At 33.2% G+C, this 22,745-nt stretch overlaps 2 protein-coding genes across 2 annotated transcripts; both read right to left on the reverse strand.

The window, feature by feature from the left end:
- Positions 1-4,630: 4,630 nt before the first annotated feature.
- Positions 4,631-16,498, reverse strand: LOC128172992 (uncharacterized). The gene is made up of 3 exons (XM_052838743.1): positions 16,084-16,498; positions 9,105-9,314; positions 4,631-6,142 (listed from the first exon to the last, which is right to left on the reverse strand). Exons 1-3 carry the CDS (start codon positions 16,457-16,459, stop codon positions 5,454-5,456), a joined length of 1,275 nt encoding a protein of 424 aa, XP_052694703.1. The 5' UTR covers positions 16,460-16,498; the 3' UTR covers positions 4,631-5,453.
- A 1,983-nt stretch (positions 16,499-18,481) lies between these two features.
- LOC128173006 (uncharacterized) lies at positions 18,482-21,998 on the reverse strand. Its single transcript, XM_052838753.1, has 3 exons — positions 21,860-21,998; positions 21,253-21,319; positions 18,482-20,641 (listed from the first exon to the last, which is right to left on the reverse strand). Exons 2-3 carry the CDS (start codon positions 21,253-21,255, stop codon positions 19,796-19,798), a joined length of 849 nt encoding a protein of 282 aa, XP_052694713.1. The 5' UTR covers positions 21,256-21,319; positions 21,860-21,998; the 3' UTR covers positions 18,482-19,795.
- Between the last annotated feature and the right edge of the window lie 747 nt (positions 21,999-22,745).

Here is a 22,745-nt window from a genome sequence, read left to right on the forward strand (position 1 = left end):
CCGACGCCTATGTGTCATGAATATATTATTGTTGATTTAATGAATTTTATTAAATATTTAAGGTAAATGTATCAATTGGTAGATTTTATAATAATTCATATCCTTATACAGTGACACACTAGTAACAATATTTTTATTCATATGCATTGATAATAAATGAAAATAATATATATATTTCAAAGTACATTTTATTTATTTTTCATCCATGCTTGCGTGCATGCCTACATATTTAAGCATGCGCAGTCTGATATTTCCGGACACGACTTCCTACTAGACTGTGAAACTTGCAAAGTTGCGTTAGCGCGACGGCGTGTTGTGCAAAGTTGTGTTAGCGCGACGGCGTGTTGTGTGTTAGCGCGACGGCGTGTTATGCAAAGTTGTGTTAGCGCGACGGCGTGTTGTGTGTTAGCGCGACGGCGTGTTGTGTGTTAGCGCGACGGCGTGTTGTGCAAAGTTGCGTTAGCGCGACGGCGTGTTGTGCAAAGTTGCGTTAGCGCGACGGCGTGTTGTGTGTTAGCGCGACGGCGTGTTATGCAAAGTTGCGTCAGCGCGACGGCGTGTTGTGTGTTAGCGCGACGGCGTGTTGTGCAAAGTTGCGTCAGCGCGACGGCGTGTTGTGTGTTAGCGCGACGGCGTGTTATGCAAAGTTGCGTTAGCGCGACGGCGTGTTGTGTGTTAGCGCGATGTCTCGTTTACCTGAACGCGATGTCGCGCTAACGCAAATGGCCCTATCCGGACACCATACATGAACAACTTTACAAAGCATTTCATTTTCTATTCAGCTGCATTCTAACATTTAATCGGTAGCGATGATATCATCAAATTAAAAGCACTTTTTTTCAAGCCAGTAGAATATGAATACATTATTTACAAACAAAACATGCACAAATTACATTGGTATTTAATTTTTGAATTCAATACACCAACAATTCCTCACCCTGTTTGTTTAGCACACGCAGTTCCAGACGAAATCTACAGTACAGTCAATTTCTACTCACTCGATCACAATTGCATGGTGGACAAAGTCAATGAGTAAAACTGAACGCCAAGGGCTGCTCAAGCGCGGATCCAGAAAGGACTTTTTTTTCCAGAGGGGGTGTCCAATTTGGATTCCTTGACCCCGTTCGTTCAGCGCACGACGGATGCAATTCCAAACGAAATCCTTAGTACCGCCAGAAACTACACGGTCACTTAATCTGGAACTTTTTCCTATTTTTAATAAAAATAAAATTAATATACACTAGCTTTGTTAAATATAAATGAAACAAATCTTTAATTTTACAAAAACTAATATTAAAGAACACAAGAAATATTTTAAATATTAAAAGTTTTTCCCGATTTTGACCTTGACCTTGATCATGACATGCCCATTGTGACAATGAGCACACGGCGGGTGCGACCGGTCAACAGGAAATGCTTGCTTTACCTAATCACCGGATCCTACCACTATCTTTTTTAGAGGCCCGTGTTGCTTTGCTTTAAATTCGTACTTCGCTTTATGTTTTTTTGAGATGGTTGACAGTTTGTTATTGTCATTTTTCATATACATTTTCAGTCTTCCACAGGTCCTACTTCATTGTTCGCCTCGTAGTCTACAGTTTTAGAACGTTGATTAAAGACAACATATGCATTGGTTTAATTTCTTTTATTGTATAAATATACATATTTAAGGACTGCATACTTTATGATAAACATAATGTGGTATTTAACGGTCTATGGGGTTCAATGCGCGCCACGTACATCTATAAATATAACTTTACTTTAGAATCAGCAAACACGTCTTAAAAACTCTACCATAAGGAGGTTGGCACCTGAAATACTAGTAATGTCAATCATTCGAAAATCACTTGGATATAAAGATGGGGACCTAAAATGTTAATTTTTTTCATTTGTGAACCATGTCACAAGCCATTTTTTGGAAATATGGGGCTCCAAACAGAAATGATAATTTTCCTGAAATTATTGCTAAAAGGACTATGTGCGGTATGGTCAAATATCTGCCCCCAATTTTAGCTAATTTTTAAATTGCATCGTATAAAAATCAAATCCTCAAAAATCATTGTACAGTGGACGCCTATCACTTTGATCTTGATTTTAGTCATCATTGCTCATTCGCTGTGTATCTACACGTATGACGTCATCCAAGTGACCTAATTCCTGCAAATTTGCAAACAAATGAAAATATTCCCGCTTTATATTTTGCATTCGGAAATATAGAACTCAGGCCTGCTCAAGTACGATTTTAACATATGTTTCTCTTTAGATAATTAATATACACATTATACTAAAAATGGCACTTGAGCAAGTCTGCGCTCGACGTTTCCCAGTCGAAATACCATCGGAAAATACCCACATTTTGCTACAAAACATCAATTTATCAAAATAAGGCAATCTTCATGACGTCATTTCTATATTATGACGCCACTGTGGTGATAACCTTTTACACCCTTATTTTTAATATGATTTTCACTATCTTCCACCTTATTTTTAAAGCTCGTTATAAAACTTTAATTTTGGGGGCAAACAATGCATAATACCGCAAAAAGTCCTTGGCATAGACATTGATTATTTGAAAAAAAAAACAATTTTTTTTAGTTTGAACTATTATTTAATTATGATTTCAATAAAGTATGAAGTTGAACACATGTAGTGACTATTAAAGTAATATTTAAGTCAAAGTTTAAAAAACCTAGCTTCAAATGCCAGAATATACTGAATACAACAGCAAATGTTAAGATTGTTACATAATTTTAGAGTTATCAAACTATAACGCAAATTAAAAAAATATTAGTAATGCCATCTTTCCAAAACTTTGTATACAAATAGACATACATTTAATGTCTCATGTAAAAGTGAAAAAGGAGGGGCCACATCTCAAAATTTTGGGATATGGCATAATATAAGCTAATTTCAGGCAAAAATTGGAGTTATTTTTTTTTTATTTCTACTTTGATAGGCGAGATGTAAAGGAAAATTAAACTTAGTACATTAAAAAATAAAATATCCAATGGCTACAATTCTGCTGAAATTATTTCCATATACACGGACTCGACCTGACAAAAGCAAATGTAAACTCAAATCATAGACACTCATTTTTAAAAACACATAATATTTTCTGATAATCACATAGTTTATCACATTTTAAGTTTCTAAAAAACTAGTTTAATAATCGTAATGACTAAATTTGGTGTGTATCGATAGTAGAAACAAGATCTAGAGATGTTTGTAAAACACTTATGCCCCCCTCCCTTGAAAACATCGACAAAGAAAATGAACGGAAAATGCAAATAACTGGAATTTTTCTATGTGCAAGGGGTATAACTCTGTCGAAAATTGCTCGATCGTACCCAGTATCGAACTTGACCTAGATATTATCATGATAAACCTGTATACAAAATTTCATTCCAATATGTTGATCCTCTGCGAAGAAAATAAGCGGAAACTGCAAATAACTGGAATTTTTCTACGTCCAATGGCCATAACTCGTCGAAAATTGCTTGATCGTACCCAATATCAAACTTGACCTAGATATTATCATGATAATCCTGTATACCAAATTTCATTTGAATTCGTTGGTCCTCTGCGAAAAAAATGAGCCGAAACTGCAATTGACTGGAATTTTTCTAGGCCCAAGGGCCATAACTCTGTCAAAAATTGCTCGATCGTACCCAGTATCGAATTTGACCTAGATATTATCATGATAAACCTGTATACAAAATTTCATTCTAATATGTTGATCCTCTGCAAAGAAAATGAGCGGAAACTGCAAATAACTAGAATTTTCCTACGTCCATGGCCCATTACTCTGTCGAAAATTGCTCGATCGTACCCAGTATCGAACTTGACCTTGTTATTATCATGATAAACCTGTATACAAAATTTCATTCCAATATGTTGATCCTTTGCGAAGAAAATGAGCGGAAACTGCAAATGACTGGAATTTTCTACGTCCAAGGGCCATAACTCGTCGAAAATTGCTTGATCGTACCCAATATCAAACTTGACCTAGATATTATCATGATAATCCTGTATACCAAATTTCATTTCAATATGTTCATCCTCTGCGAAGAAAATGAATGGAAACTGTTAGTGGACCAACTGACAGACAGCAGCAAAGCAATTTGTAATACTTTCATGTTAAATACTAAAATCTGATTGGTTAAGACACAGTTCATAATCCTTTCTATTACCCTCAGCGTTAGCAACGCACTTAGCAACGGGTAACATTAAAAATTGTTACATGCGCGTACGGTTCGCTGTAGAATTCACGTTATTCCTATATAAAAGAAGTGAAATTTTCTTAAAAATTAAGACATTCAGTATAACAAAATAAATAATGCCTGTATGGGAGGATAACAGTTGAAATTGACACCCCTCGAAAACCATTGTCAACCTCCGCTTCACGTCGGTTGACAATGGTTTTCTCGGGGTGTCAATTTCAACTGTTACCCTCCCAAACAGGCACTATTTATATAATGCCCTCCCTTTTTCGAAGGGGGTCATATATAGAGACCTCTACCAAAATTATAAAAAATTTTAGCCAAGGTGTCGGGGATTTCGACATTAGCTCCTTTTAGTCAATTTAGTGATATATTTATATATATTTAAGTGAAATTTTACTAAAATTACATTTGGATATAAGAAAATATTTGTCCACTTTGAGCATGTTATAAAGGGTAATCATCAAATTTTGTCAGTTGGTGCATCTGATATAAACTAACCCATAAATAGGTCACTGTCACCTTTTTAGCTTACAAGAGCTGAAAACTCAAGAATTGTTCTGGGGAGCAATAATTTCCCATAAGCCTTTTGTGGGTTTTTAGAAATTGTTTTAGATAAATTTCTAGAGAAAACTTGGGGTCTAAAATCAACAATTTTTTCAAGCAAGGCATCTTGGAGAATCAGGGTTTTACAAAAAAAAATAGGTCACAGTAGCCATTTCTGAATTTTATAGCTTTTTATTTTACAAGCATTATAAGTAAATTCTTTAGATACCATCAAATCTTTTCTGTTCTTGTATATTTTAGCCATACACGTGCATGTGTCAACAGTGTGCCACTGTGGAACCTATATTCCAAATTTTATGACCTCTCTATTTAAGCATTCACTTGAAGGATTAACAAACCTTAACAGTTTTTACATCTTAAACACCAAAATGTACTTATAGTTGTTTTAGGCAAAAACAAATTTTTGATGTTATAAGGTATAGGGTCATCAAAACGTTGTCAGTCAGTTCTCTTACAATGTGAAGATGTTTATCAAAAATAGAACAAAGTAACTAATTTTTTTGCAATTTATCATTCTTCTTTTATCTTAATGCATTCTAGCATTACAAAAGATGTGACTGATATGACTCAATATACTATAGTGCCTTTCTCATGTAGAAAAAATACTCATAAAATGAACATATTACTTAGAAAAGCTCCACAAATGACAAATGTTGATCTCAAATTTCAATGTTCTGCAAGCTTTTTATGAGCTTTCTTCCCTTTCTTTCTCATCCGTATCAAGACATCACTATAATAATCACAGTCATAAGTAGGGTAAAATGCTTCTCCAGATTTCATTTGTCGGTAGTCCTCCAATCTATATTTAGCAAGCACATGAAAGTTAGATCTTTTCAGCTCATAGTCATCTGCAAGATCTTTAAACGTAAAAACTGTGAAGTTCAAAAACATCCAGATTTGGACAATGGATGGTAAATAGAGACCATTAAATCCCCATATTGGGATTTTATCAACACATTGAAGCAGCACATCATTTTTGGGGTCATATAATAGTGCTATCACATGATCAAGAGCACAACCAAAAGTTGGTATAAGCCACCCAGATAAAGCTGGGGTCTTATTGACTTGGGAGAAGGCATTAGTGATTGTTTGTGCAATAACCTGATCAATCATCTGCTGTGATTGGGTTTCTTTTTCTTCATTGTCATTATCATCCTTACAAATTCTCTTTGGACTCGATGGGCCTGCCTCCTCATCTTTATCTATTTGAATGGGATCTGATAGGTTTTCCTCCTCAAACTTGTCATCAGTCTCAATGCACAGGTTTTTCTCTTTTGATGGACATTCTATGAGTGAAACTGCTATGTTCTGATTCAAAATAATATCTGCATAACCATGCCAAGTCTGAAGAGAACCTGTTAAATGTAAAAAAAAGAAAATAATAAATAACAATAATCAAAGTACTGCAAGTACTGATAGGCAGAAACATGATTGTTATGAAAATTACCAAACAAAATTAAGGTGCTATGGGACACCTATTGATATTGATGTAAATAAAATTTATTATTACCAAAATACTCTTACCAGTTTAGAATTTTCAAATTTTACATAATATTTGCCCAAAATATATATTTTTAATATTTTTGGAAAAGATAAGTTATATAAGCCCCAGCAGGATTCTAACTCACGACTAATCGTTTTGTAGCTAATGCTTTTAACCTGGTTTCTACACATTTAGATAAGAATTTCAGGAAAGAAAACACATTTGATCGGAGGTACGTCAAACATGAAAGTGTCCCATACCACCTTAATTGTATGATAAACAAGAGGCCATCAGGCATTAACGGTCACCTGAGTACCATAGACCATTATGATACAAACTTGTTGAGGGTCTCATATATATTCTGGAGTAGAAAATTTATAATGTTGTAATGATGAACACCTTGCTGTCTAAAATCGTTCAAACAAGGACTAAGAAACCTAAAATTTAATGAAGAGCTTAAAGATCGTAATAGAGTGCATGACTTGATATTGAAAAGATGCAAGACAGATTTTGCATATAAAAATCCTTTAAATTTTTTTACCACCATCTGGCATTTAAATCAAAATCATTTAACAGGTATACGCTTAGGAAGATAACTCCATTATGAAGGAGCAAGGGAAGATAATTCCAATTACTATTACAACCCTTCCCCCTGAACTCCTTCCAAATGGTTTCACAATATCTGAACTTTGATAGACAGCTTCATTCTTTCCCTGTTTTAAATATGTGAATTTACTCATTTTTTTTCGTTGAAATTCCTGAGCAGATAAAATAATAAGACAAATATTTACCCCCCCCCCCCCCTCCCCCAGCCATTACCCTTGCCTTACATGTACGTGACATGGAATATTATTAAAGCTCCCTTATACAATATATTAGTGTTTTGGCCCCGCCCTAGATTAAAATCCCTACATTGGAAGTCTTTCTCTATATGCAGTCAGTTTTTATTCAGTATGTTCCGTATCAGCAGAAGTAAAGAAGACAATTTTCTTAAACATTAAACTTTAACACTTCTGTAAAATCTTCTTTAATTCCACTTGCCTAAAATTTCCTGTGTAAGTACCTTTCATGTTGTTTTTAATTTCACGGACAATCAATTTCTTTAAAAAAATCCTAGGAAGGTAAAATCCTGATTGTGTATTAATATTATTTTCTTTTGAACATCGCAAAATTAAAGCCTTCTTCATGTTAAGTGCTATGAGAATAATAAAACAAGTTTGTGTAAAATGTAATAAGCAGTGGTGTAAAATGCGCATTTGATATTCGGGCATGAAAATTATAGGGAAAATGTACATGTAATCTGTTAAAAAGAAGTACACCTTTATGTTAATCAATTAATCTTAAAATGAACTGCTCAATATGAATGCCGATCAAAGACAATGTCATGGTTGTACAGGAGCTTTTGACCTAAGGAAATGTCAGTGATGATAAGTGACAATAGCACCCGTATTCACAGTGGCTTCAAAAGGGCCACAGAGATATCAAAAGGTGAAACGAATCTTCCATTATAAATACATGTAGTTTTTAAATTATTATATCAATTGTATTAAATTAACGTAATACTCATGCTTGGTATTTTTAATAAATTTTAAATATACTACGATTATGATAATTAAGTGGTAACTTCGGCCCCACTTAAGCAAACATGCATCTGTAATATGGCAGCCTTAGCATGGAAATGGTGAATGCATAAGCTCAATATTCAAGGAAAATTGTCTGACCGTAGTGAAATTAAAAACACCATAATGTTTTCCATGTCTACAGTACATGATCATTTTGGCCCCACCCTAGAGACAGAACTTCTATCTTGGGGAACATGAAATTTGTAATTTTGGAACAAGGCTTCCTGGTCTACAAAATAATGAATTCAGTTTTTCTTGCAGGGGTGTGAGAGTAAACAGGATAATATTTAAACATTACAGTTATAGCAAAGTCCTAAGGACCAATGGATTAACTTTGTTATATCCGTATAACAAATTCGTAATAATAACTACAGCAAATTCACTATATACATGTTTTCTTCCACCAGACTATAATTTTTGCTAATTGAGGCTTAAAATAAAAATACCTTTGGCCATATAAAATTAATATTTAGATTCTCATCCTGATTTGAAAAAAATATGGGCGGGTGGGTGGATTTTATTCATTATTTTTGAGGCATCAAAAGTTTTTTGTCAATAACTTGTAAAGGAAAAAAAAATTTAATGCATTATTGAAGCAAAGTTGTAAAGAAATTAATTCCGAATCCTAAACTAATTTTTAGATTCTCATCCCCACTCACCCCTCTGAAAATGGGCCGCCCCGATGCATTTTATTTTGAAAAAAAAATTGTGTAGAAAAAATTTTCGGGAAAAAAAATCGGGCTCGGTATACAGAAAATTCTAAAACATTTTAATGGCTGCCTAAACATGTGGATTCCAGTCATGATTCTTAATCATAAGCATACAAATATCTTCATGCATTGACAGTTGAGTCAAATTAAAATGGAATTAAAAGATTACAAGTGGGTTTGTGTACTCATATTTATAGCATTAACAACTTAAAAGAATAGAGCAGTTGTTATTTTTAGAACATAAACAGTGAAAAAGGTGATTTAAAAAAAATAATGAATAAAATCCGCCCACCCGCCCATATATTTTTCAAATCATCCCCAGGAATGCATTGTGCCAAGTTTGTTTGAAATTGGCCTAGTGGTTCTGGGGAAGAAGATGAAAATGTTAAAAGTTTACCATGACGATAAAAAATATGATGACGGACAATGGACACATCTCACTTGAGCTATGGCTCAGGTTAGCTAAAAAGTAGAATTAAGGAAAATAAAAACATAAACCTACCTAATGCTGTACATCCATTCTTTATCAATGCTTTGCAATTTTCCATTTCACAAGGGCAATATTTTTGGAGGTTTTTTGATCTGTTGTCAATCACATAATCATTGCCTGCTGTCAAGTGAGAGAACAGATGTTGCACCATTACAGCTGTCATTTTTGCCTCATCTCCTACTCCTTTCATTGTAGACAGAGCTTCCTGGTGATACTTTCTATCTATCAAAAAAGAGGTCAACTGAACGTTTTGGATAAAGAACTAGTAGATTCCGTTACTGGCATAAGTGGCTCTATCTAGTATAACTGAATCACTTTACAATGGTAACCCCTAGCTCAATTTCTTTAAATAAGTATTGATTTTGATGTGCAACATTTAGGATATGTATGTTGACATCTTTTATGATTTGATCAAATTATACATGATCACACCTTTGATTTTTTTTCCACAGAATCACCTTACAATGACACTCTCTTTTAAGCAAGATAATTCTGGTTATTTTTTAAAAGTGAAAATAGACAATGGCTTCCTGTAATAAACTTTGTTAGAACATCAATGCAAGTGTTTGTTGCATGTACAGGTTATTAGCATGTATCGAAATGAAAATAAATATTAAAGAACTCAGGTATTGTTCAACTTATCATTAAAGATTAAAAGTATTTATGATTTTGGGGTTTACTTGGGGTTAACTCTGGGTCTGCTTTTTAAAAATTTGGGTCCACTCATGGTTCAAATTGGGTTTACTTTGCGTTTACTCAGGGTTTACTTTGGGTTTACTCGGGGTTTACTTTGGGTTACTTGGGGTTTACTTTGGGTTACCCTTACAGAATTGCAGCAGATACTGCAAAGGCAGTATATGCTGCAACAGTGCTGCAATTATACTTAATATCTACTGCAAAAATGAAGTATATTTGCAGTACTTATTAGCATAATGTGCTGCGCACCAGTATATGCTGATTATCTACTGTAAATATACTGAAAAATGTGCTGCAAAAACTTTCTGTTAGTGACACACAATTACATATGCTGCTTTTGTACTGCCAATAGGCTGCATTTCTACTGTTTTATCTTTATTAAGAGATACTGGTATTAAAGGTATACTGCATTTCTGCTGCCTTATCATTATCATTCACATATGACTGCCATAGGTGTACTGCATAAATTATCTTTATCATTTAGATACAGGCATCAAAGGTGCTGCATTTGTACTGCAATATCTTTATCATTTAGATACAGGCATCAAAGGTACTGCATTTGTACTGCATTGACTTTATCACTTAGATCCTGAAGGTATACCATATTCTGCAAATATTACAACTCACTATGATCTGATGGTTTGTGGGAAATGCAAAATACATGTGTAAAAAAACTGTTTGTTCCAACATTGAAAAAATATACTAATAGACATGATCGATGTTTCAATAATAATAAATTTTTATAAATTTTTAAGTTCATATTAACACGTTAGTTAAAACATGGTTAGTCAGTAGCTTATGTACAACCTTCGAGATCGAAAGATGCATTCCGTTAGAATTTGAACTCTGTCGCGAAATATTATTTATATATGTAGCGCACAATTCATCTCAAAGACGTTATCAATCTGTTTCGAGAATATTTCTATGACCATGCACTGTCACGAATGCATTAGCTTAGAAGCGATTGAAACTCCGGTCCAGCAGTTACACTCTAATTTGAAGAGTCCGCCATTGTTTATAAGGTGTCAAGTAAATTCGTCGCCAATACAAAATGAATACGATCTTTAAGATGGAAAAAACTTAATTTTTAAATTTAAAGTTAAATTTAAAATGAAGATACTACTTACAAAAATTAGTGCATAGTTTAAGAAACAAAGTACGATATCATATTTATTTGAGTTCCAATCATTTGATAGTTTTCAAAGACTGCAAGTTCAAAACATGAAGGGGTTAAAATTATACGGACACGACTTGTGTAAGCTGCGTACTAAACAACTCGTATGTTCCTTCAATTCTTATGGCTAGATTCTGAATATTTATTAATGACATCGTTAGTACCTTAAATTCAGTCTAATTAAAAAGAATCAATTCATTATGATCAATCAATGTTTTGTTTGTTTTATATATGTTCATATCAAACCGAATCGAAAAGTCCCAATTTATCAGAATATATTGTCACCGTGTTGTTTGATTCTGTTACGTCATTTCCGCCTATGACTACGCACTTTTAAAGGAAGCAGACGGATTTTCAACATGTGTTATGGAACATTAAAAAATCACAATGTTGCAGCAGTTGTAGCGAAGAAAGGTAAAATATTTATGTTGAAATCACATTGAGTGTATATGAGATAAATGTAGTTACTTTAATGGAACAAATGAACAGTTTTTGTCAAACATTTCAAAATGGCGATTTTGAATTTTTAAGTTAGATTTATGGCAGTAAAATTCTTTGATAGGCCTATTGTATAAAGTTACAAATAACTACAAAGATGGATGGATACATGTGTACAAAAAGAAAAGAAAGTAAACACAATAAGTAAAATCATTCTCTTCTTTTTTTTCTTTAGAACTAATGACTCTGCATGATCATGAGGAACTTCCGAAGATGCACTTGATGCTGAATATTGATTGTTTTAAGGTAAGCAAAATAAATTATTTCACATTTGTATTAGATTTAAGCTTTGTTCAAAATCTGAGTTTGCATCAAAAGAGGGTTGAGTCATATTAAATCGCCTAAATAATGAGTGCTATTTTAATATGATGTTATTATTCTAACAAAAGATAATAAAAAATCCATTACATTGAATTTGAGTAATAATTGTAATTTATCCTTAGTATCAAAGGCTTAATTCAAATTGAAATTTTTTTATGCTTCTGTAGCAAAGTATGAAATTGTATCCATAGGGACTTGCCAGTTCAACAAGTGAATGCTCCTTAGCTAAAGGGCAGAATACCTGGCTCAAAAAGCCCTGCGAGACAACTGGAGGTGAAATATGCAGAATGGATTAAAGAAAATGACATTCTAAAATGCAGTAAGTTAATAGATTAATCATTTCAAATTGTATATCAATGCAAATTTTTTCTATAAATTGTACAAGTCAAAGTTAAGTTAATATAAATTATTTAAAATACATTTTTTTTCAGGGTTTTTTAAGTTTTGACCTGTTCATTTTAAATATTAAAATTGTGCACCTTATTTTTTTTTCATAACTTTCATTTTATAGTTACCGGGTATTAAAATTCTATTGGTTTTAAAGAATCTATGGAATTATAAAAGACTGTTTCTTCTGTCGTATCACTGGATATCAGTAGACGTGTATGTAAATGTAAATCTAACGCTTTTTATACCTCCTTCAATATGCATTTATTAAAGAGTTTCATCTGTCTTTATCATTTTTTTAATCTCTCTGTATAAATACAATTTTTTAATGGCCTGCATTCATTTTAAGAAACACCTTAGACTGAACATTTTCTAAATTAATGATGTTTTAATTTAGATATATTATTTTCATTAATTTGTTTGCAGACTTTTCAGCGCAGAACTGAGAAGTCTTGCGCTACAAAAGGGGGCCTTCACCAAGCAGTGGCGGTGAGATTGACCAAAGGCCCAAAAGCGGGAAAGCTAACTGTGCAGCACAGCAATGAAAGTTCATAAAGGCTTGTGTATATACTGACTATTACACATTATAAATTACTGCTTATACTATAGATAGATTAACTGTAATAACTGTAGTAACTGAAATAATCTGAAAGTTTTGTAACGTTTATACAATTATCATGAGTATTGCGAATATAAATATATTTGCAAATTATTTGTAATTAAGTGTACATGTATCTAGAGTAATTAAACCTGAAGATATTACTTTAGTTGTTATGAATAGTTGTTGTATTCTACAAAGGCTGCCAACCATATTCACGGTATATCACTATATGTCAGTAGTTTTGCTGTCCTACCGGCCAGGGTACATGAAATGTCTGAAGCAAGCTGCATCTCTACTGCCAACCAAAGCTTCCATATTTGGATACACAATGCTGCTGTGCAGTACTAATTTAAATATTTGAAACATGCTGCAACTCTACTGCCAACCAAAGCTTCCATATTTGGGTATACAGTACTGCAGTGCAGTACTAATTTAAATATTTGAAACATGCTGCAACTCTACTGCCAACCAAAGCCTCCATATTTGGGTGTACAGTACTGCTGTGCAGTAGATATTTGAAACCCACTGCAACAGGTCTACTGCTTAGCAGCGCTATTTAGTACTGCAGGCCAGTAGACTGTAGAGATATTCAAGAATTCTACTGCAGGGCAGCATATACTGCCTGGCAGTTTTATTTGCAGTACAATTGCAGTCTTAATTAACATATTTGAAACATACTGCAAGTCTGCTGCTTCATTGTATTTTTCCATTTAAAAGCTCTGCAGTACATTTACAGCACTACTGTAGCTCTACTGATAGTCTACTGGGATTTTATACTGATAATGTGCTGCATATGTACTGCATATATGCTGCAATTCTGTAAGGGTATACTTGGGGTTTACTTTGGGTTTACTTAGGATTTGCTTTTGGGGTCCACTGTATGCACTGAAGTGTGAAGCAGACCTGTCTTTTTTTTTTACCATCTTGCTGCCTGTAATTCCTGCCCCTTGTATATTCCAAAAACACATGTAGCATCTGCTTTCAGGGAAAACTTCTTTCAGTGGTATACTTTTGATTAGGGTTTGCTCTCTGTGTCCACTTTGGGTTTACTTTGGGTCCACTCAAGTATGATCGATAGTTTTAACCAGAATGGCTGGGAATTGTTGAAATGTAGTGAAGTTATTGACATGACTTAATTGTTCCATAAAATTGAAAAGGGACAATCATGGCCATTTCATTCATCAACTCTTTCTTTTGATTCCATTAATTTTCGATTAATATCGGGACAAAGTTGCATCTACAGACAGACAGACGGACAGGGTGAAACCAATATACCCCCCTAAACTTCGTTTGCGGGGGTATAATAATTATAAGATACTTATATACCGGTACTTAATTCATGATTTATTTCAATTGTTGAGAGCAGAAAAGGGTCAATAAATGTCTGATTCCTGAATCATCAACTCGTGTCAGTACTCTCAGTACTATGATTTAACACATCCTGTTGCTATTTCAATGATAGACTGACAATGCCTACCAGACTGGCAATGCCTGTCTGATATGCGCGAGCGATACACATATCGTATGATAAAGACATAGGACCCCTGTGATAGGACCAGAATATTTCAATGACGAAGATATAAGAACTATTTGCATTATATCGCACGTTATCATTTCACGTTTGTGCTCAAAATCCTCTCCAAGAGACCCAAAAACAGCAATGGTCTTCTTGCTTCGCGAGCTCAATTGATAAACAAACTGTTTTTTTTCTAAAAATAGATTTTACGCAAGTTGTCAAATTCATGGGCAGAGATTGAACAAAAAACTACTTTGATTTGTTTTATTTTTTAAACATAAAAAAACTTTAAAAATATATGTGAAAATAAAGATGAGATTGTTTAACCATTTCAAACTGGCAATCACGCAAACAAATGCTGTTAATGGCATGCACTATTTTCCTTAGCGCATGAATAATGGAGTGCAAAATTTTTGCAGAAACGGCTTTGATAACAAGGACTCGCGAGCCGACTCAAAAAACAAAAAAAGAAATTAATTCTTGATTATATATTTTGGATTTTTCATGGCAATAATTGAAAGCTATTTTTAATTTGCTTAGAAATTACAAAACACTGAACAACTACTGTATCTCTAATATCTGTTTTACTCAGACTGATAAAATTTGCTCTGAACTGGCAGAACATGCTGAGTTATCACGACGAATGACTGACAGAATTTTCTGGTTTTCAGCAACTCTGAAACCATTATTTTATTTAGGCCTAAATAGGTTGGAAGAATTAATTTTGGAAATGAAATATGATAAAAACAAGTCATATTTACAAAAATAAGGAAGATGTGTACATTTTGTATTTTTAAAATAGAAATGACAATAATCAATTATATTTAAATATGATGGATTTCAGCCTCACCCTTAGAAAGAATAATCTTACCGTGACCAGGCTACGCTCAGGTCACAGTAAGAATTCGTCCCATGTACTTGCAATGTAGCAGCCGCGAAGCAAATCGGCTTCGCGTCGATTTTAAGTCTGTTAAAAATAATCTGCAGAGGAAAAACACGTTTTTATACATTAAAAAACTTTTGAACATGCATATGTAATTTAGTCCTCAAAATATTCATTTAATGAGTTGTACCAAGGTATTTTTTAAAAATATGTGTTTAAATTTGTCTGCCATTTGGTTGGAAAATCGCACTCGGAATGTTTCGGATTTTATCCTTTACGGGGTGACCATAAACAGCGAATTTTCAAACTGGATGTTAAATGTGGCAGCGATTTTGTTGCAAAAACAGTTAATGTGGTAATAAGGGATTACAAAAGAGCAAAATTGTAGGTATTTGAGTCCAATCATATGCAAATTTAGGCGAGATACAGCACAATATAATTTTTTTATTTGCTACGAAGCGAGTATATGGGACGAATTCAATCGTTAAACTGGGTCTGTAGTATATCTGTCATTTTAACGATAGAACATTCTATCTAACCTCACCCCTCACTGGCTATTACAATATGACACCAGACCATTTTACGGGACGGACCTTTCATCATATGACACCAGTCCTATAAAGAATTAGAAAGCTGCTTAACAAAATTACCGGGGGTGATGGGGGGGGGGGGGGGGTACAGTATACATGTAATATCAAATACTTTGGGTGATGGGGAGGGGGTACAGTATAATATCAAATAATGAGGGTGATGGGGGGAGGGGGTACAGTATAATATCAAATAATGAGGGTGATGGGGGGAGGGGGGTACAGTATAATATCAAATACTGAGGGTGATGGGGGGAGGGGGGTACAGTATAATATCCAAGACCTTCATCGTTGAACTGACCAACCAACAAAGAAAGAAATAACTCACCGCGAAGAAATTTCAATATTGCTAAAACAGCTGGTTTCCACTCTTCACGAAGTACGCCTATCCCATGATCGATTAGTTCTTTCACCATCCCTGTATTAAATAGTTGGTCGTATGCAACAAAGGTGTATTCAACATTGGTGCTGTCTGGTTTCAGGTCCTCTAAACTATCCGCACCATAAATCTTTTCTTTGGATTCTTCCAAATACACTGACTGTATAAGTACATCCGCATTTACAAAGGAGACCGGTTTCAATGCGTTACATGCCTCTATGACAAGATTTGCAAAGTCATAGGTTACAAGATCCGTCAATGCTGTCTTTAAAATTGCCTCTTCAACAGAACCTTCGAATGTCTTCAACTCTCTGGAAACTGACATTTTCTTCACACACTTTTCCACATCGTGACGTCACAGTACGTCAAGTGAAGTCGTACAACGAGCAATTCGTATACAGGTCCGTTCGCCCTTGACGCCGTTTGCCCTAGGTCTGTTTGCCTTATTTTTATATAGGATTAATGTATTTATATATCTTTGTTTCCTGCTCAATTTAACATTATGAAGAGATTAACTAACAAGAGGCCCATGGGACCACATCGCTCACCTGAATAACAATGGCTTTATATGGGTGTTCAAAGGATATTGTGCCATATGGCCCCTCGGTAGAAAAACAAAAAAAGAATACCATAAAATAAAACGTATCCAAAGAAGATGGGTGGATAAGGCGTGTAAAATGCCCACACGCGATCGGACAGGCTACTGAATAATTAAAGTATCAATAAATCTGATGGGGTTTTTTTTAATCATTTAAAACAATATATATTTAACGAATCATTGATTTTTAACCTATAGGTATGTTCAATACTTGGAATATGTTGACTCAAACAGGCGTATACGTATCAAAACCTGCAAATACTGTCATTTTTCAGAACTTCAAGGCATTTTCTTTTATAGAGTGGGTCTGTGCTCCATATTTTTCTCATAGTCTAATTAAGGTCTATTGGGAAACAAACCGATTTCAATAACAAAAACGTGGAGAGATGACCCACTATACATTAAAAATATCATTTTGTATCCCAACAACTGAACGTTTTGAAAAAATAATACAAGCCCAGTAGTTCGTGACCTTAGTCACACATAATATTTAAAAAGCCCACTTTGTTGCACCTAAATGTTAATATGTTTCATTTCAAATAATTATTTACGTGTATAATTTTTTAATTTTTTTAAGTATAATGCTATCTAGAAAGAGTCTTGTTTGATTTCTTAATTAAATGAAATTGTATTAACAATTAGAGGTAGATTGATATATTCACTGAACATTTACGCATGGACGACAAATAACCTACAGAAAGTATAGGAAACAAACAGAAAATTAGTAGCTACCAATGCGGACTTTTGTTCTTGCTTGCTTTGCTTTTATTAATACCTGTAATAAATAAATAATCTTTTTTTTTAATCAGAATTTTTTTAAAAAAAAGATAGGCTAATAAAGTTATTCAAAGTGCAGTAAAAAAACAGCAAATCAATGTAAATATGGTAATATATAATCGTTTGTACATGTATGACAACGTACAATATAAGTTCTTTTAGAACATAATTATGATATGTTTTCATTTTAGTTACAAACTAAGTTGTGCAATGAAATCTAAAGTACGTCCGATTTACAATTATTTTTTTAGTGAAAATTGCGATTCTAAAGCGACCTTTTACAGTTTAGTAATGAGATTTTTTTTTGAAAAATATATTAATTGAAAACCGGTTGTAAAATTGTATTGTATAACCACATCGACTCCAATTGATTTACCTGAGCAAGTCAATTCAAAATAAGATGAAAAATATCATCACGTGACCATATTTTATTACCTGTATTGAGGACAAGATATTGTATGCTATAAAGGGCCATGTTAGTGTGAATAAAGTAAATGTTTTTTTGCGGTTTTTTTTTACACAAATGAGTTAAATTGGACAAGTGTTATTGCGTTCAATGTGTTCATATTAATGACTGGACATTTAACGATAAGAAGATGCAGTCTTCATTGATTCGGGGTTTGTCATGTACTGCTCCAAGCTTTTGTTAAAACCGTAACATTATTTTATTCCTACATTAAGAAAGTGTAATATGAGAAACATTAGCAGATAGATACGAAATCTTCATTCGTCAGCAATGCTGTATTTGTGGTTGATAAAACTGTTTGAGCTATCAGACTTTAAACATTACATAACAAATGCGATAACACGAAAAATGTTTTGAGATTAAACGTTAGTGAAATATAATGCTATCAGTAAATACATGAATTAGTTTCAAGCATTACGAGCAAACAGCACTGACTCATTTTTCACTTTTTTTAAACAGCTGGTTTATTTCATTGAAATAAAAATCAAAACAAATGGTAATAATGAAGAATTTTATTATTTCAAAAAATGTCTGCAAACCAGACGAAACGAAATTATACAACCATTAGATTTAATCGTTGAAGACCGCTACAGTTGATCCCCTTTTCACATCGATGATCTTAAAAGACGTGGCATGGGGAAAATCTCTCTTTTGAAAGTGCTGATGAAAGGTATTCAATAAAATTGAATAATTGTTCAACGTCTTTGATAACAAAATTTATTATTCGCGATGTTTACCAATGCTAATATATTAACAAATAATAAAATCGATCATCCAAAATTACGTAAGCGCACACTTGAAGTATAATTATCATATCTTTTTTTTCCCAAGCATATCATTGGTAGATTACTGTCACATGACCGTGCTATAAATCTGTTACAGATCTTACTATGCTAGAAAAAAGAAAATTAATAAACCTCACTATACTATACATAGCTTTTCATGACAAAATACTACGGCACGCACATTATGACGTCATAATAGCAAAATCATCACCTTTTCATAAGGAACAAAATATTTCACACTTGAAGAGAATGAGTTTTTTTTATTTTTTATGATAAAAGTAAAGTTATAGCCTTTTGATATCGGTCATTATAGGCTTCGCTCTTGGTCGATATACTCTCATCAGGTCTATAAAACCATGTAATGACCTCATCAAAAAGGCTATAATTGTATAATTAAAAAAAAGATTGAAGCCAACAAAACATTTAAAAACAAGAAAAATGAAAACATATTGGAAAATGTTTGTGCACTATTAATTCCAGCGTCCAGGGACAGGTGTGCTAAATGCGTCTACATTTAAAGTGCGCAATACGTTCTCATTTCACAATACTGGGTTAAAGTGTAAGTTTGACAAATAAATATATATGTTTAGAAATGTCAAACAAATTACAATTTACTTTTTAAATATCATTTCATTCAAGGAAACATTCCTCGTCTACATCCATAACTATATTGGAATGTGTTTTTGTTATCTGAAGTAGCTAGGATATCAAAACAAATTCCATGAAGATTTCTTATCAAAGCAAATAATATTGACGTGTTTCAACATTTAAATCAAATTTAGATACCTAATTATAAACATTTATTATTGTTTAAACGTTTATATCTTTCAAGAGCACCGTTTTTTTCTCCATTTGAAACGAGCAGAATCATATCTTCTTAGAAAATAATAAAACAATATGATCAAAAGACGTGATTTTTGGAGATAATATGCAGTACACCAAGCAATGGTTCCACTTAAACATTTAAACGGCTATAACAACGCAAGCATTTGTTGAAACAAAGCCTTATTGTTTATACTAAAATAACTTGCTAGGTTAGCGTTTAATCACTTTGACTGCATCTGAATCCCATTCTCCAACATACATGTTGTCATCTTCATCGATGCATAGAGCTCGCGGCATATTCATTCCCTCATAGGTCACATGATAAAGGAAGGCACCATCTTTGTCGATTAAACTGATTTTGTTGTTTTTCATATCTGCAACGATTATGTTACACGATGAATCGCAACATATGCCATACGGATCAAAAATGTCGCTGGACAATCCGTGGTAACGAAATCTTAACATGCCGCCGGCGTCCGTGACAACAACGGCTCTGACGTCAGAGACACAGATGTCTCCATTGCCGTTCTCGGCTATATAGGTGGGACAGACGTACAGAGGGGTGCTCTTATCCCTGAAAATTTGAAAATTAGGGTTTCCGTCCAACACTATTACCTTCCCATAACTTCGTTGACCAACTTTATTGTTCCAAAGACAAATCAGAAAGCCACCTAATTTCCGGAATGCAAGACCTTGAGGCGAAAAACCTTGCTTAGGTAAGCTCCCGAACGCTGTAGGGTCTTCTTCTTGTACGCATGCTTCAGGCCAGATTTTATAACATCTATTATCGTCTGTTCTTTGGCTAAATACCGAATCCTCGGTTCCATATATAAAATCAGTGAACCAATTATTAGTTTTAATTGCTATGTACAATCCAGACGGAGAGAACATTTTCACTCTGTCTACTTTACATCTTCCATCGCTATTCACAGCCGAAATACATACTTCATCGTTCTCACTGCAGCAAATATCAACTGTATATAAACGTCGACCTAAAGGAATGGTTCTCTCGATTTTAAATACTAATGCATATAGGTTTTGAGCTTGCCAGTTTGCCTAAAAGAATAGATATATTTTTTAGCATTCATAGAAAAGAAAATGACGTTTGCCTTTTGAGATAACAATGTAATTATTTATCCATGTTCACTTAACAGCAGGCTTTGGGCGAATAATACTGTAAAGCAATGAATTGCATTATCATTACTTCATGAATTTGGGCATAAAATTAACAATAAGATTACTAAATTTTCTTGAAGTAATGCATTACATTACCATTACATGAGTAAAGTAATGCATTACCATTACAATATCTGCTCTATGGTCATCAAAGTTTTAAAAGTTTCATTTTTACCTGCATCCTGTGCCGAGTTTGAAAATCTTCCCAAGTATATTAAATAAGCGTTCTACAGGAGCAATGGAAGTTGGGACGGAAAGATATTAAAATACATTAATCTTGTATTTTCTATCAAACCCAACTTATGTATTAAATATAAAACATAATTTTAAAGAGAGAGAGAGAGAGAGAGAGAGAGAGAGAGAGAGAGAGAGAGAGAGAGAGAGAGAGATGAAGGGATGGTGTGTTCACTTGCTAATAGAAATCTAATGACCGAAATTAAACATTTGTATTGACAAGAAATAAATGATATGGGGCTCTTTAAAAAACATACCATTGTTTGTCTCAGTTTGTATCTTTGTTTTTCGTTCAGAATCAATAAATCTTGCTGCGCTTTTGATCTGCATTAAAGAGTAAATTAGACTTCTGAATCGCAGTTTGCACATTTTAAAATTTATCTAAATTCCATTTATGAGAACTACCACAGTTATGTAATCATACAAAATGCAATAATGCATTGCTTTTAATTCTATTTGTTATTTTAAATGCAATAAATGACACGTGCACATATATTATGCATTATATTTTGGTTCCATTTAATTGAATTACATACAGAAAAAGCATGTTGTCTAATCCAATAACATGCATTTCTTAAAAAAACAGACAGTTTCAAAATTTAAACAATTAATGTCCGGATTAATTTAAAAGAATGTTCATTTCTTATGCTTTACATTTTTTATAACGATGCACGAAACTAATTAAAAAAAGGGATCCACATACATGTAGAATGACACCATACATAAATTCTATTTTTAGAAAAAACGTCAATCGTTAAAATGTTTATGCATGCATGTGTATGGTATAAATTTAACATAGAACAGACTCAATAAACGCAAAAAAGAAATAAATTTTATCTAATCTTATTAATGTTTGTATCTTACCTGACAAAACAAATGAATGGAACGGAACACTAGTGTGTATTTTTTAAATATTGTGTAGAGGTTTTCCTCTCAATTTCTGAAAACATTAAAACAAAAGTACACGTAATCAGATTGTCTTGATTCACAGCGCATCTTGTTTGCTCAGATGACAAATATGCGGACATATTTACTGTTGGCAAATGCAATTGATAGGAATATGCATTTATCACCTAGTTTTGATCGTTTAAACAAATATAACATTATTTATTTGTAGATATTGTGTACACATATTTTATCATATGAACTACACGAGAATGTTGTATGCACCGACAATATATCAAATACATACCAAAAAATTGCAGCATCGATTTATAATATTAAAACAAATTTAAATGCCTAGTTATGAAAAAAAAATCGAATGATATTTTCCTGTTTCTTTTCGTTATTTAATCTTAAAGATTATCGGAACGATTTGTCCATAAGAACGGACAACCGAATAAAAACGTACTGTTGTTGGTTTAGATTTTTGTTATGTAAAGAATTTATCACAGACGCTATTATTAAACAGAATAAACATGCACTTGTACACTTTTTAAACCAGTATTTTGTGGTGGATGATGAAACTTGTCTTTGTCATATGTTTAATATTTAAGCAACTTTAAACACTTTTCTAAAAAAATTAATGCTTGAGTATTATTCAATGTTCCTGGGTTCAAAATTATTTCATTATCTTAAGATTTGATTTCAATATATTTACTATCTGAGTGCCCAAAAAAATTACGTGTTAAAAACAGCAAATATTTAATGTACAATTCTTAGGCATTTAATGTTTTGTTATATCTAACAAAAACCACATTTCTATTCAGAATCCTACTTCATAGACATCATATCAAGAAATCAGTTTTTT

The sequence above is a fragment of the Crassostrea angulata genome, chromosome 2 (assembly GCF_025612915.1).
Source record: "Crassostrea angulata isolate pt1a10 chromosome 2, ASM2561291v2, whole genome shotgun sequence".
NCBI lineage: Eukaryota > Metazoa > Mollusca > Bivalvia > Ostreida > Ostreidae > Magallana > Magallana angulata.